We start from the raw sequence: 17,404 nt of genomic DNA, 5'->3' as shown, positions 1-17,404 counted from the left end.
GTGCTTTAGAAGCAGCTTTTGACATTGGTCACAGTCAAACCGACAATGCAAATGCTCAACCTATTACCCTGCGTAGGTCGCAACGGCCAAGATCTCAACCAGATAGATACCTTGGTATTGTCTTAACCGAAGATCAAGACATCCTAGTTATGGATAGAGATGAGCCAGCGACATACAAACAAGCTATGATGAGCCCCGACTCTGCTAAATGGCAAGAGGCCATGAAATCCGAGATGGACTCCATGTCTCAAAATCAAGTCTGAGACTTGGTTAATTTGCCCGAAGGTTATACACCTATCGGTTGCAACTGGATTTTCAAATTGAAAACAGACAGAGATGGAAATGTATCTATATACAAAGCTAGACTGGTGGCAAAATGTTACAGGCAAATTCACGGAGTTGATTATGATGAAACCTTTTCACCAGTTGCAATTCTTAAGTCCGTCCGGATAATCCTAGCGATTGTTGCATATTACGATTACGAAATATGGCAAATGGATGTCAAAACCGCCTTCCTTAATGGAATTTTGGAAGAAACTGTGTATATGACACAGCCGGAAGGTTTTGTGAATCCAAGCAATGCTGGGAAGGTATGCAAGCTTAAGAAGTCCATTTATGGACTAAAGTAGGCAAACATAAGTTGGAATCTGCGATTCGATGAAGCCATTAGTAAGTTTGGTTTTATCAAGAATCCAGATGAGTCTTGTGTCTACAAGAAGATTAGTGGGAGTGACATCGCATTCCTAGTCTTATATGTCGATGACATATTACTCATTGGAAACAACACTAAACTGTTAAAGTCCGTAAAGGGCTGGCTGGGAAAGTGTTTTTCAATGAAGGACTTGGGAGAGGCACAGTATATATTGGGCATCAAGATCTATAGGGATAGATCTAAGAGGATGATTGGATTGAGCCAAAGTACTTGTATAGATAAGGCACTTGCACGATTCAACATGGAAGGAGCCAAGAGAGGGCACCTACCCATGTCCCATGGAATAACTCTCAGCAAGAAACAGTTTCCACAGACACCTGATGAGCGAGAGAGAATGAGTCGGATTCCATATGCTTCGCTTAATGGATCGATCACGTATGCCATGATATGTACTAGGCCGGATGTCTCGTATGCCTTGAGTGCTACGAGCCGATACCAATCAGACCCAGGAGAGGCGCATTGGACTACGGCCAAGAATATCCTAAAGAAACTGAAAAGGAACAAGGATAAATTCCTGGTCTATGGTGGCTGTAATGAGTTGGTTGTTGAAGGTTATATTGATGCGAGCTTCCAGACTGACAGAGACGACTCCAAGTCGCAGTCGGGGTACATATTCTGCCTTTATAGAGGAGCATTTAGTTGGAAGAGTGCTAAGCAGAGCACCACTGCAGATTCTACAACTGAAGCCGAATACTTGGCAGCTTCGGAAGCAGCTAAAGAGGCAGTTTGGATTCGTAAGTTCATTGGTGAACTTGGTGTTGTACCCTCAATTAAGGGTTCAATAGACCTCTATTGTGATAACAATGGAGCTATTGCTCAGGCCAGGGAGCCAAGGGAACACCAGAAGGTTAAATATGTCAAGCGGCGATTTCACATGATAAGGGAATGGAAATCCGAAGGTGAAATCAGAATTTGTAAGATTGGAACGGACGACAATGTAGCCGATCCTCTAAGCACGTTGAGGTAATGAGAATCAAGCACATTGGAGATTGGCTTTGATTTCCCTGTATAGATGTTTTAATTAAACTCGATGTCTTAATGTAAAACACTATGCTAAACCATTCAATTTTGGAGCAATTAAATTTTCTGCAAATTTATGATTACTCCATATCTATTTAATTGTGGTTTAGAATTAAATAATGAGTCCATTCGATTTTGAGAATATTCAAAATAGGGTATCAAGACCATGTCTTGGATAAAGAAACACCTGTTAAGTGAATATTGAATATTTTAATCGAAAATTATCCCTAATTGAGGTCATTTAAATGATGGACGATTAATGACCACTTGAGATTAGTGTGTAGTATGATTTATAGCACCGTTTCTTGTGCTACAAGGACTTGATAGTTATAAATCATTTGCACAGGTACTAGTTTGGAACTACACCGGATAAACCTATGAGAATACTTTAAGAGATATCAAATCGTCATAAGTATATTTCTCATTATTATAGCTATCGAAGCCTTTTTCCTCGACCATGAGTATCGCAAGTTCTCTTGTTTGAGTACTAGTCGTTTTGATGTTGTCAAACGTCTGCCGTAAATGGGGATTATAACATCAGCACTCAGGCGACTAGGTCCTCTTAGTAAGGGAAGCTTACAGTACAAGACTGGGAATGTCCCCCTATTAACAATAGGGAATTTGTCTTTGTTGTTTACAAGGCCTTTCGATGAGCGAGACTTTGAAAATGCATGGCCGTGCTCAAATGGATTTTAGAAATCATCTGTTTATTGACAGTCGAACTCGGGAATCGAGAAACACTTTTGGACGTAATAAGGATGACGAAGAATCTTACCTTATAGTTCATGAAGAGACATTAAGTGACATAGGAAAAGGGCTATGCACAAATTACACACTTGTCCGGAAGGACAAGTGGGAGATTGAAAGGAATGGTGTCCTTCCAACAAGTGTATTATTCCGATAGAGGGTTCAGAATTATTGGATAGCTAATTCTTCGGTAAGGTCAAGTGATCGGAATGCCTAGGTGGAGGCCACTTCCGATCAGTAATATTAATGTTCAATTAATATTACAGCTTAATCTTGACTGAACCCTTCGGGTCGAACCGTCGAACCCAATCGAACAACCGATCTGAGACGACAAATCAATCCGAAGGATTTGATGAGTCGTCAGAGTTTTACGAACAAAGACGTCGGATATCGAGCTTAGAGCGTCGAGACTGAGCGTCGCAAGTCGAGTCGAATTTAAAATTCGACGAGACGTGAAATCAATCAAGTACAAGTTCGAGCCTAGCCGTAGCCTTGCATTGGCCTAGCCATGTGAGTGCTAGGCTAGGCAAGATCCATCGCAATGCTAGCTGCAAGCCTAGCATGCTAGGCGTGCTAGGACAATGCGTGCTAGCAAGCCATCGCACATCGCAAGGCATAGCCTAGCACTGCTTGCAAGCGTCGCAGCCTTGCGTGCTTGCTAGCGTGCTAGGCGCCTAGCCATCGCAGCCACGCACCATCGCATAGCAACATGCTAGGCGTGCTACGCTATGCGTGATTCTAGGCGCTGGCAGCCTCGCTAGCACAGCATCGCACAACACCATGCACCAGCAAGCAGCGAGCTGGGCTGTGCGTGTGTGTGCGTGTGCCTAGCACAACATCGCACAGCACCATGCGCCAGCCAGCAGCGTGCTGGGCTGTGCGTGTGTGTGCGTGTGCCTAGCATTGCAGTGCTCAGCACAACGCACCAAGCAGCAGCGATGCATTGCGTGCTGGCTGGCTGCGCATGCATGTGGGCTGTGTGCGTGTGTACTGGTTGGTTTTCCAGCCTTGGTGCTAGGCACTAGCTGGCAGCCTTGGCAGCCAAGGTAAGCTGCCAGCCAGCCACATGGAAGGGGAGTGCCGGTTTGCTAGTGGGGACCAAGGGGTGTGGGCTTTGTCTTGGGGAGCAAGGCGATGGTCCCCCCCCCCCCTTGGAAATGGTCCTCACCTAATCTCTCATCCTCCTTGTGCCACTTGTAACTTATTGATTGAATTGCATTTTTATTTTTGTTTTAATTAAAATAAAATGGGAAAATTGCAAATCTCCCACATTGATTGAGAGTGGGAATTCAAGGTTCATTTCCCTATAAATACCAAGGTTTTGGAATTTGGGAAGAACACTTGAGTGGAACTAAAAAGGCATCTCCTTAGAAAAAGTGAGAAAACCTTAAGTTTGTAAAACTCTAGTTTTTATTGGTCGGGTCCCGACTAACCTTCGGGACTTGGATTATTCGGGTCGGGTTCGTGGGTACGAGCCGTCAGAGACCTTCGCATTTGCGGGGTTCAAGTAAGAGCCCGGGATTCGAGTGAAGCACGCACCAAGGGTAAGAATGTCTTTTCATTCTCTCTCTTAATTGTCGTTTAATTAATGATTTCATGCTTAGTCGCTTTAGTTAGTGTGCGGGTCTTGGGTGGGTTTCCCTTCCGCGTAGAGTCGGACTCTACGAAACCCAACATGCTGTGTCATTTATTTTTTAAAGTTGGCATGGTTATACCTTAAAAGTTCTCAATGATCATTTGGGTAGAGAACACATGATAGTCCCTTACCATTTTTACACATTTCTTAAAGGAGTCCCCTATGAATATCTGTTGTAGCCTGATTTGTATTGAGTCCCCCATGTTACTGTGCTATTTACATTATCCAAATCCATATGATGAAGGGACTCTATTGAATTTCACTACACACAAATGTTTTGCTCCAACAATTGGTTTAATGTTGTTGTTGTTGAGGTAACATTATGACTTAGTGTTGTATTCAACTATGACATACAAAGCTTCTGATGGATTGAGTGCCCACATAACATCTGTTTCTTTTCCATTTCTATTCCATTTAAAATATGGGTACAAAAGGACTATACCTTCAGCAAATGCCTTTACATAAGACTGCCTAACATGTTTGCATCACTGTATTCAACAAAATACACCTGACCACCAAATAAGTGAATTAAAAAAAAAAAAAAAAACCTAACAGAGCTAAGTGGTTATGTGTTTCTCCATTATTGTGCTGAGTACCCTAGTCTGCATCTACCTCCACATCTTATGTTGCTTGTTCATTCCCTTGAATTGTTGGCCTAAACATAGTGTTTAGGTACTCCACAGCCTCCATAACTACTTCCTTCTGCACTTCTACTTGATTTGGCAGAATGCCGAGATTTTCAACTTTTTTTTTTTGTTCATGTGGGGTATTTTGTACTTGTTACCACCTTCTGCCTTGAGGATCTTTATCATGCACTTTTGCAAAGTAAGCCAAATGTACTCGTTCACTTGAGGATTGAATGTGCCATAAGAGTCCATCACTTTTGTAACTAGCTCATCTAGGTTGCTAGGAAAAGATTGATATTGCAAAGATTGCATAGACCTAAATAACCCTAAATCAAGCACATTCAAATCTGGTGACTGTGCTGGCTGATAAACAAATTGAATGTTGAACCAATGTGCTGTTGTTGCTGCCATAAATTCTGCATCCTTAGGAACTTGGTGAGCCTTGCATTGTCCCATTGGAAGACAACATTTTTTGCCAGACTCTCAGGCCACTTTGAGATAATTGCTGGTATGACATTTGTCAGTAACATATCTCTAATCACCTCTCTGTTTACATTCTGGATTGCCTTTGTTTCCAAAGTTCCTGCATCTCTATTTTTGCTGGATTTCTTTGCTAGTTGTTTGACAGTGAATGGGAATATGTCATACTTCCCATCATGGAGTAGTTCCCCATTTGTGTCATACAATGGCTTCTCAATTAAGGCCATAAACATTTCCTTGAGCTTGAATCTTTTGGACTATATTGCCATGTATGGATCTTCCTCACTTGGTAGGAGATAAAACCTCCTCTTATCAGGGTTCAGATAGAACCATTTCTCATCCATGTGTATGACATGGTTCATATCAACAAATGTGGGGTCCTCATTACCTGTAATTGGATTAATATGTGACAAAACCCTTTTGGTCTGATGACAATGCTGGCTTGTTGCTGCATGTGTGTGTTCTTAGCCTTCCCTTTTTCTTCAGATTGTGAAGAGTAACATGAGAGATCTTCAATGCTGCTGCATAACTCCTTTCTGTCTGCCTTAAATTCAAAGGGACTGACCGTAGGAGTTCATCAGAAAATTCCTTTGGCTTTCGACCTGCTCTGCCATACTTCTTAGTCCTGACATCAATCAAATTCCCATGTGCCATCTGCTTTTTTATGTCTGTGAATATTCTTGTGATGGTTAATTTGTGAACATTGAATTAAACTGATAAATGTTTCATGTGACCCCTTGGTAAGTTTCCCTCATGCATTTTGACCAACATTGCATCAACAATTTGTCTTTTCTGTTGCATGGTGAGTTACTTTCTTTGTGTAAGTTGAGCCCCATGTTTAATTGGTTGTTCCATTTCTGGCGAATCAACCTCAGCTTGTGTGTTTTGCTGGGCATGTTCTTCTCCTTGTGTGTCTTGCATGTTCTCATCTTCAGATCCATAGTCCTCCAAGCCTAGATCTTGCGTATTTTCTTCATGCTCATAGTACAATTCTGCCAGCTCTTCTTCTGTTAGAATTTGATCAACATCGAAAAACAAAGCATCAAAAAATTCTGCCATGTGTTGTCTGAGTTGTTTTTTTTAGCTTCAGCTCGATGATGTAGGGGTGGCTGCTGTTTTTTTTGGAGGAGATGAAGGATGCAAGGAGATGCAACTTATGAAGATTTTTTGGGTATTTAATGTGCAGCACTTATTTCAGATTAGGGTTTTTTTTTGGGTATTTAATGGGCTAACCATGTGTAATTAGTGCTAACTTTTGGATGAACAAATTCCTTTTTTTTTTGGTGAAAACTCTAAGTTTGTAAGAAATTAATGTGTATGAATGGTGGAGGCTTGTATTTAAATGCCTCTTAAATGCTGAATGAAGGCTGTAATTCAGGAAAAAAATTTGAATGTGTGTTGAAATTTTTTTAAAATAAGGAGGGAACCCAAATTTTCACCAAAAATTCAACCAATTTGAATTTTTGGTGAAAATATGGGGGGAAATCAAATCCCTCCAAAACTGCCAGTATTTGCCCACCAATTTTGCAAGTAGGTGGGCCTACTTTCTCTCTCCTATCACTTTAATTACCTTCATTTACTTCCTCTAATGTTTGCCCCTTAACTTTTGCCTCGTGAACCGTAAAATGCCCCAAAATTGCACATAAAAAAGGGTGGGGGTGATTTTTCAGGCAGAAGGAAGGGGGAAGGGGATTTACGGGGGGGCTGACGTTGGTGGGGGTGACGGCCGGTGGTTTCGCCGGTGAAGGAAGGGAATCCGACGGCAGTGGGGGTCTCCGGCGGTGTAGTGACGGTCAGCGGTGGTGGGGCTGGTGGCTGGGTTAGAGTTTAGGGGTTTTTCTTTTTTTTTAATTTTAATTTTTATTAATTTTTATTTTTAAGCCAATAAACAACTGACACGTGTTCCTAGTGGGTCCCACTAACGGTTTCCATCCAAAAATCCGTTAGTGGGTGGTGAAACCAAAATTTTGGGATTTTAAGTGGTGTTATAATAAAATTTCGAAATGTTTTGGTGTTATAATCAAAATCGGGTTTTTTTGCAGGTGTTATTTTCTAATTTGGCCAAAAATTAATTAATATTTACTTTATATTCCCTAACTTCTTTGAAACTGGGAGGGAAGCTCTAGCCACTTGAATTATCCCTCACTCACATACAAAAACTATTCATGGGTGAATTTCAATTGTCATTCTTTCCTCTTCCTTTCAAACTCTAATGTAATAAAGTAAAATAAAATAACAAAATTTTTTTTTCCTAATTTTACTACTAATATTGATAACTTGTGCATCGCACGAGGCCAAAATGTTAGTTTTAGAGGAAAATAGGACAAAATTGTTACCATTCTTAACAGTTTTACTCATGAACACTGCGAATTTAGGGTAATTATTTACATGTATGCTACGTGTATTTTATCTATCCTTAAAGAATTTAAAAACATAGGGAGCAGGGCTATTTATCGGTCCAAGACCAGAAGATTTAATTTCAAGAATCGAAAATCGGATCTAGTAAGCTAGGATCGGACCGGAAAAATCAGTACAAAACCCGAATCGGACCGGTTTTAAAATAATTTTTTAATAGTTTCAAAATTTTAATGTAATGATTTTATGAAAAACTCAAATAAAGATAAAGAAAAAACAATTTTTATGTCATTTTTTAAGAGTCTAATGGAAAAATAGCTCATTAAAATTGAAGTTTTCCTTATTTATTAAGAATACTCTTAATTTTATAGATTTTGGCATAATTTTAAGCAGAAACTTGGTCTGATCCAAGACCGTTTTTAAAGGATTTTGGACAGATCGAACTGAAGACCGAAATTTATATCTTCTCGACCCGAAGACCGAACCGAGTAATTCGGTCTGTTCCTGCCCATATTTTCGATTGTTGAACACCCTAATACTGAGTATAGTATCATCTACTCGTATATTATAATTTTCAGACCTCAACCCTCACGTTTCTTTGGTCCAGTATTTACGGACCAAGCGCTTGGGAATAGAGGGGAGTGTAAGGGAATTCTTGCCCCCAAGTACCCTCATTTGATAGGATTTGAACCCTAAACCTCTAGGATTTAAGGTAAGAGTAAGTGAGCCAACACTTTGTTGGTAACTCGTATATTATAATTGCAGAGTCATATTTATAAACATTTCCCCACAATCCTCCAAAACCCTAATACTCATATCCTATGCACTTCATAGTTCATATTAATATGTTCACTAATCTCCTAATTTCCCTAAAAAAAAATTTAAATGAATAAATTAAAAAAAAATCAAGAAACTCCAATAAGTACCAACAATTTACTTTATGTTGTTTACTTTAGCAAATAACATATCCCGTATATTAGCACTTTAATTTTGCAAATTTAGGAGACTAGCATTACGATGTAATGATGATTGATATAAGCAAATATAGAAATGAAAACAGATTTTTCACCAAATACCACTGAGTTCTTTCGTAATTCACCATATACCACACAAAATTTTCTAATACACCAAATACCACTGAGTTTTAGGTAAATGTCACAACATACCATTAATGACTAACAGACGTTAACACCGTTAGTCATTAAGGCTAATAATTCCACGTGGCAGCTTGTGATTGGTTCCTTTCTAAATTATTTAATTAATTATCAAAAAAAAATTAAAAACCAAAAAAATAACAAAAATTAATACAAAAAATAACAAAAAATAATTATAAAAAAAAAAAAAACCTGCTGCCACCACCAAATACCAATCTCTCAACTTTCTTCCATCTCCATTTCTTGATTGACCATTGCAGAATATCAAGCTCCAATTCCCAGAAAACCATCAAACTACAATGGGGCTATTTTCAATGGCATTCGCCGGCGGCAGTTTCATCCTTCTCAGAGCTTGGGAATCTCTCTCCTCTTCCTCCTAACCACCGCAACAATCACCCAACAACCACCGTCGATTCTCCACAATCACCCTTATCTCTGCCACATCTCTCTCTCTCCTCTTCATCATCAACTATCTTCTCTACTTTCTCATCTCCATTTGAAGGATTCTGATGGAATTGAGAATCGTTATTATGATTTAATGCTTGTTCCGATTGCAATTTGTGTGTTTTCTACTATGATTGAATTGGTTTCCCCAAATTCTGGAATCCCTAAATTGGGTCGTGGGTTAGGGTTAATCTTGAAGGGGACTTGGTTTGTGCAAATGGGATTTTCGTTTTTTTCGGATTTGATTGCGAATTGGTTTCTCCAAAATCTGGAATCCCTAAATGGGGTTTTCGTTTTTTTCGAACTTGGTATGTGCAAATGGAGTGTATAAGGTATGTTGCTGAGGGTAATTACTCGAGTTACCGGCTTTAATGGATTCTTCCGCCATGGATTTAGACGACGAACTTGAAGATCATCACCAGCAGCAACAAGACGACATCTCCATTCATCAAATTCATCAATTACGCAAGCTCCATGGGTGGGGTTTCGGTCGGGTTTTGGGTTTAAATGGGTGGGTGGGTCGCGACGGGAAAGAGGAGGGGAAGGGGATGGTCGCCGGCCGGCCGGGAAGTGGACCAGGCGACCAGCCGGGGGTAGAGGTCGGGCTGGGCTGGTGGCAACAGTGGCTGAGTTGGTGGTGTTATTTTTTTTTAATTTTTTTTTTAGTTAGTTAATTAAATAAATAACATTAATAATCACCAATTACCAAGCTGCCACGTGACATAATTAACGTTAATGACTAACACCATTAACGGAAATGGTATGTTGTGACATTTACCTAAAACTCAGTGGTATTTGGTGTATTAGAAAATTTTGTGTGGTATATGGTGAATTACGAAAGAACTCAATGGTATTTGGTGAAAAATCCAAAATGAAAAAGATAACTTATTTGGTGGGTAGACGTTTTCTTTGTACCACGAAGGCCTGTTTTTGAGATCAATGGCCACCAACTCCATTTTATCTTGTAGTCCCTTCTCACAAAAAAAAAAAAAAAAAATTAAATAAATAAAATAAATAAAATAAATAAAATAATAAAAAAATAATAAATAATTAAAAAAATGAAAAAAAAATGCAATAAAAAGGGAAATGCTTTTTAATTACTTCATATTGGTTAAAATTAGAAAAATTAACCTGGTGCAGCGAGGTTGTTGGGTTGTAGCACTGAGAAAGCTGAAGGATAGGGATAAAATGAAAAATTCCCTACTCTTTATCCCTTTCCTTCAGTTTATACCGGCCACTTATTTCACCTTCTCTAGTGAAATAAGTGGCCGGAATTTTTCATTTAAGGCTCGCGTCACACCTAACACCATAGTTGGTGGTGTTTTGGCTAATACGCAAATTTAAGGGCGCTCGGTGCACCTAAGCCATACTTCAAGGTGTTGCGGCCAATTTTGCTTATATTTTATGGACAAATTTGTACATCACACATAAACCTGTCAAAATGTTGCTAGGATTGGGAACAAATTAAAGAGTGTTTCCTCCATTTTTTTAATTGCAATAGTTTCGGCCTTTTCAGGAAGTCTTGTCAATTTTTACAACTTTGATCTTTTATTTTGTATTAGAATAAATTAAGACAATTGACCAGATTGGTAAAAAAAAAAAAAAAAAAAAAAAAAAAACTCCTTCCTACAATTTGGTAAAAAAAGATAAGTAGATAACCATATGCGACAATTTGGTAAAAATTATAAACTTCGGCGACATTTAGCCCCAAAAATCTAATTTTTTTTTTCGACAAACTCTTCAAAAATCCTAATTTAATTTGTTTTTGTGTTTTAAAATTTATTTTTCCATTTAAAATTTTGAATTAATATGTCATCCCCTTTTTATTTTGCTAAATCCCGATACCAAATTTATTTTCAACCTCTTTTTAAACAAAATTCATTAATAAGGGGTATGAAACTTAAGTGATGAAAATTGATACTTAACATTTCTTTTCTTCAGATTGTTATTTCCATAAAAAGAATGGTAAGAAAAAACCCACAAAACACGAACTAAATTAAGCATTTGCGAGTAATTTGTCAGAAATTTTTGTGTGTTTTTGGGTTATTTGTCGCCTGAGATTATTTTATTTACCAAATTGTCACTTAAGGTTATTTTTTTTACCAAATTGTCGCTAGGATCTTTTTTATTTACTAATCTGGTCAATTGGCCGAATAAATTATAAAATGATCATTCAACGAAATATAGCATGACTAAATTTGTTCACACCATTATTAATGAGTCAATTTTCCCATACTCTTTTCATCGTCTTTCCTCTTCTCCATTTTCTACTACAAAGCACCATGAGCAAAAGAAAAAAACTTCATCATCTATACAATAAGATTTTAATAGCTCCATTTTCTACCATGAACAAAAGAAAAAACTTTTGGGAGCATTCAATATAAAAAACATTTTAAGTAATCCATTGAACAATGGATTTTTTTTTTTTTTTTTTTTTTTTTTTTTTTTTTTTGATTTTTAGCTAGCTTTTTAAATACTCACTCTTGCACACAATTAGCTTTTAAAAACCATACCAAAATTTTTTGAGTAGCATTGCTGACAAACAGATTCCGTTAAAAACATATGTTTAAGGATATCACTTTTTGTAATTTTTTTTTTATTTTTTTAAGTATTTCATCCTCGTATTTACAATTATAATCTGTATTCTTCGCAATTTAAAGCAAAATTTAACTCAAATGACTCCAACTTTCAATGATTTAATTTGCAATTATGTATCTCAAAATTATTAAAATCATAACATGTGGAATTAGAGATTATTTGGAGAATTAGGATTGTAATCAATAGAATTAGTAATAATTATGTATTAATTTGGGAAATTGGGGTATTAAATTGAATAATTAGGGTTCTTACAGTAACTAGGGAATTTTAATGTTTATAATTTTGGGGAATTGGAGGATTGAAATTTTCATCATCAATTTGAGTAATTAATGTTTAATGGTTATACATAAATGATTTTGATTTATGTATTTGGGAATTATGGTGATTAGATCATACATCCTCCGTCCCTAAATAATAGTCTTTTATGGGCAATTTTCACGGGAATTAATAAACATAAATAAGAAGTAGTAAAAGTACATTGAAAAGGTAAATTTACATTGGATATGCAAAAAAGTAGAGAGAGAAAGTAATAAAAGTACATGGAAAAACAAAATTTACATAGGAAAGTTGAATTTGCACAAAAAATATTGCAAATTGGAGAGAATTTTGGTAAAAATTAATATTAATGGTACTTGAAAAAAGCAAATGAGACTATCATTTTGAGACTTAAAATTGGCCATAAGGGACTATCAATAAGAAACGGAGAGAGTATAAAATAAAAAACTACAGTGTTAATCATTCAAACTAGAGTATTAGAGGTATACATAACGTTTTCCTATAATAATAAATGAAATATCTAGTTTTCAACGCAAATTGAACAAACCTTAAGATTGAATATATCTCAGGACTAGTGTCCTCATTCTTGCATAAAAATTGGAAGAGAGAAATCTAGAAGAGATATAATATTGGTAGTAAGTTTTGGAGGTACCAAAATACGAAGATGTTCAAGCTTTATTTCACTTCTTGTTTCACCATTTTGCCACCTTATCAAAGTTTTTTTTTTTTTGTAATTGTAATTAGGCCCGTCTCGATAAATATGGAGGCCATGTTCGATTGTTAAGAAACGAGGTCCTAATTTTACTTTAAACATGAAAATTATTGTGTTTTTTTTTTGTTAAGTTGTTCTAACTTTTATCTAGTTATACTATTAGCTATATTGCATATATGGAATTTCTCAAAAAATTGCATTTTTAAGGTAGGTTCTTATCAATTTAAAAATATATTTTTGGACTTGAAGCATGAACTTACAAATTTTGCTAAACTTTATAATCCCATCAAACAACCACTACTCCACAAGACATCATCTATTATGTTACATACATACAATGTTACGTGTATTACGTGTAATAGCGTAAACGAAATTGAGTTCAAGTGCGCGTTATTTTTTCCTTTTAGGTGAATATGTTGATGATTAATTAGCTAGTTTGAATCTTAAGAGGTGAAATTCAAAACTGAAATTAAATCTTGCCTACTTCATTAATCTGTTTGACTTTTGCACTAATTAGGAAAAAAAAAAAGGTTAAGAGTACATTAAAGTAACAAAAAATTCTTCCCAGGGGTGCTAATCGAGTTGAGCAGCTCGTGAGATCCTCGAATCCGGCTCGAGTTGTCTTGACTCGAGACGTTAACGAGCACGTGTTGAACAAGCTATGACTCGACTCGATAAGCTCGTGAACAACTCGATAACATATTTTATTAATATGTTAATATATAATTTTATAAAAATAGATACTATGTTAAAAAAATTTTGACACTTAATAACAGTTAAATTATATTATAAAAAAAAGGACACTAACTTATACGGAGTATATGTGACTTACCACAATATGTGCCAGCCATCATGGGGTTTACTTCGTTAGTGTTTTATATATAGGGATTACTCGATCAGTGTTACAGAGGTTACTTCGGTAGTATTATTACAGGGGTTATTCAGGCAATATTAATAGGTTACTCGGTCAGTCGTACATGGGTTACTCGATCAGTGTTATAAGATTTACTTTGTTAGTTTACAAGGGGCCACATGATTTGTCGCATACAAATCGCAGTAAAAAATATTTAGTAATAAGTAAATAAAACTTATATAATGTGAACAAAAATAATAAAGACCTATTTCCTCCGTTTCTTTTTAATTGCTATACTATCCTAGTCTGAAAATTGTTAATTAGTTATAACACTTTCCATTTTTTACTTTTCTTTCTCTCTATCTCTCTCCTATCCACATGACTCCCTCTTATTTTTCTCTCTATCTTTCACCTCTTAAAAAATTTGTCTAGGAGACCGTGGAAATAAAAGTGTAGCAACTAAAAAACAAGACGGATGAAGTATAATTTTAGATGGATCAAAATCTTAACGAGTCGATCGTAAGCTACTCCGACTAGACTCGACTCAAAATTCTAACAAACACGAGTCAAGCATGTGCAAAAAGTTTTTGAGCCGAGCCGAGCCGAACACCACTCAACTCGTGATCGACTCGTCCAATTCTCTTTACCATCTCTTCCTTAACTTTGTCAAACTCCCAGTCATGATTTGTCGAACACTAGGGTTTAAGCCAGATTTGTGACACCACCTTCAACCTCCTCTCTTTCTCGATTCTCTTTCTCTCTCTTCTCATTTTCACCATGAATCTTCGACTCAGACATTTGATTTCCAGGCAAACACTCAACAAACTCACCCGAATCACTTCATCTTCTTCCTCTTCATCCGCCATTTTTGTTGCTCACAACAATCACACTCAAAATCAACTGAAAACCCCACCATTTTTACCCACCCAAATCAAAACCTTCCATTCTTCTCCTCAACTCAATCACTCTCTCTCTACTGCTGTTGTTGATGACGAGGAAGACGAAGATGAGGCCGCCATGAACGAGTTCTTATCCCGATTTGTGCATAATATGCGTGGGAAGCTAAACGAGTCATACCCAGATTGCGATAAGCCCACCATTGATGCTATGTTGTTGGTAATTGTGGAGAAGTTGGTGAGTGAGATGGAAAAAGGGGGTAATTTAGAGGAGAAATTGGTTTCTGGGAATGGCGATTTCAGCGAGGATTTGTGGAAGACTGTTTGGGATGTGAGCAATAATGTGTATTTAGAAATGGAGAGAGAGAAGAAGAAGGAGAAGATGAAGAAGTTTCTGCAATCGGAGGAGGTTAAATCGATGGCTAGGTTTGCTAGTGAGGTGGGTGTTCGTGGGGATATGCTGCACGAGCTGAGGTTTAAGTGGGCGCGCGAGGCGATGGAGAAGGCCGAGTTCTACGAGGGGTTGGAGCGGGCCGGTGAGGCGGGGAAGGAGGGGGAATTGGGCAAGGCCGAGGCCGGTGCCGGTGCCGGTGCCGAAGTGGTGGAGGATAGTTTTGTGGGAAATGATGATGGTGGTTTGCCAAAGAGGCATGGGAAGATTAAGTATAAGTTATATGGACTTGATTTGTCAGGTTCAATGTGGAAAGAAGCGGCTGAAAAGGTTCATGAAGCAGGGGAGGTGATTTCTCCTCAAGAGGCTAAGTCAATCACTGGGAAATGTAAATTAGTTACAGAGAAGATTCTTGGGTTGGGGAAACAGGACGATTTCGGTACTGTGGTTTCTCCATTGCTGGATGAATGGAAGGAGTTGTTGCAGCCCAATAGGGTTGATTGGATCTCCTTGCTTCAGAGAATCAAGGAACGAGATGGCTCTATGTATATTAAGGTATGATTTAATTTCGAACTCTTTGATTTGGTTTTGATGATTGAAATGCAGTTTGATTTACATTGTATAGTTGGTAGAAAGAGACCCCCATAATTTGTTTTTGTTTAAATGTCTGCTTAGTTGCTTAAATTTTTGTTTGTGCTCTTTTTTGGTTTTGACTTATAAATGCATTTAGGCTAAAGTTTGAGTATGGTTTAGATATAGTAGACTGCTGTTTTTCGGCCTTGTCGATAGTCATTTTTATAATTTTATGTATCATGTGATTTGCAATGTGTCTTTGTTTGCTTTGATGCGATTGCTTCGAGTTTGGATTAGTAAATCTGATAATATGCGTCTATAAATGCATTTGCTAGGTGATGGAACATGTCCTTGATGAGCCTTCCTTCCAAGCTAACATCAGAGACTACTCAAAACTTATTGATATTTATGCTGAAGAGAATCGATCAGAGGATATTGAAAGGATTCTTAAGAAGATGAGTGAAAGTGGCATGGAGCCAGATATTGTAATCTTAACTGCTTTACTTCACATGTATAGCAAGGGGAACAATGTTGAGCAGGCAAATGCAGCTTATGAAGCATTGAAGAGTCAAGGATTCAAACCAGATATGGAGGTTTACAACTCAATGATAATGATGTATGTCAATGCTGGGAAGCCCAAGATGGGTGAAACACTCATGAGAGAAATGGAGCTTAGAGACATGAAACCCACAGAGGATATTTATATGGCCTTGCTGCGGGCATTTGCCAAAAACGGTGATAGTATTGGAGCTCAAAGAATTGTGAACACTATGCAGTTTGCAGGGTTCCAACAAACTGCAGAATCTTGCGCGTTGCTTCTCGAGGCATGTGTCAAATCTGGTAATCCTAGCGAAGCAAGAAACTGTTTCAACGAGATGATGAATCTTGGATTCAAACCTGATGACAGGTGTACTGCATACATGATTTCTGCATATGAGAAGAAAAACGAACTAGGCAAGGCATTATATCTGTTACTTCAGCTGGAAAAGGGTGGATTTGAACCTGGAGTTTCTACTTACAGTGTTTTGGTAGATTGGTTGGGTAAGTTGCAGTTGATTGATGAGGCTGAGCAAATGTTGACAAAAATTGCTCAGCTGGGTGAGGCTCCTCCTTTTAAGATTCAAGTAAGCCTTTGTGACATGTATGCTAGGGCTAAGATGGAGAAGAAGGCACTTCAGGCTTTAGGGGTTCTGGAGGCCAAAAAGGACCTTTTGGAATACCAGGATTTTGAGAGAATTATACAGGCACTTCTAAAAGGTGACTTTGTGCAAGATGCGCAAAGGATGTATAAGCTGATGGAAGGCCAGGGATTTGACCCATCATATGATCTCCAAATGAGATTTATGGCAATTCAATCTTTCGGTGGAAAGAGTGCTGGTAGCAAGAGACCAGGATTGAGATAATTGTGGCACTTTATGAAATTTCTTATTAAGTGCCATGTCCATTAATACTTCTGCAAGCAGTGCTTTAGTTACTCTTTTTAACCACATCCTGCTTGTGACATTTCTGTGGTTTTACAAACTTAATAGAGTGCCTCAAATGCGACTCCTATACGCAATTGATGGTAGTAGGAACTCGCCTGTATCTGTGGACAAGAAATTGTCTCTTTAGTTTTAGTAAAATCTCATTTTGTTGAGCTATTTCATCACCTTTTGTCTTGTTTTACAGCTATATGGCTAAGATAAATACGCGCATCCTTTTTGAAGTTATGGCTTATTAGAGTAGAAATTTAATTCGTTCTCCGACTTTTACTGTATCTCAAGTGTTTTGCACTGTCTGGTATTCCATCATAAATAGATGTTTGATTTAAGTCGGTTTTGAATCAATAATAGCATAGTAAAAGATGGGTATTGTAACTGTAAAGCGCACATTGTTGTGTGAACGACTAGCGTTCTTTTTACCTATCATTCGTGCTTTGTCACTAACTCAAA

The 17,404-nt window shown here is 37.6% G+C and overlaps 1 protein-coding gene across 1 annotated transcript; it reads left to right on the top strand.

Annotated features, from left to right (window-relative positions):
• The first annotated feature begins 14,267 nt into the window (after positions 1-14,267).
• LOC110689813 (pentatricopeptide repeat-containing protein At1g12775, mitochondrial-like) lies at positions 14,268-17,229 on the top strand. Its single transcript, XM_021866627.1, has 2 exons — positions 14,268-15,455; positions 15,809-17,229. Exons 1-2 carry the CDS (start codon positions 14,391-14,393, stop codon positions 16,874-16,876), a joined length of 2,133 nt encoding a protein of 710 aa, XP_021722319.1. The 5' UTR covers positions 14,268-14,390; the 3' UTR covers positions 16,877-17,229.
• Positions 17,230-17,404: the final 175 nt, after the last annotated feature.

This window comes from Chenopodium quinoa, unplaced genomic scaffold, assembly GCF_001683475.1.
Source record: "Chenopodium quinoa cultivar QQ74 unplaced genomic scaffold, ASM168347v1, whole genome shotgun sequence".
NCBI classification, from domain to species: Eukaryota; Viridiplantae; Streptophyta; class Magnoliopsida; order Caryophyllales; family Amaranthaceae; genus Chenopodium; species Chenopodium quinoa.
Note: the sequence above shows the minus strand (reverse complement) of the source record. Positions and strands in the feature narration are given on the sequence as shown.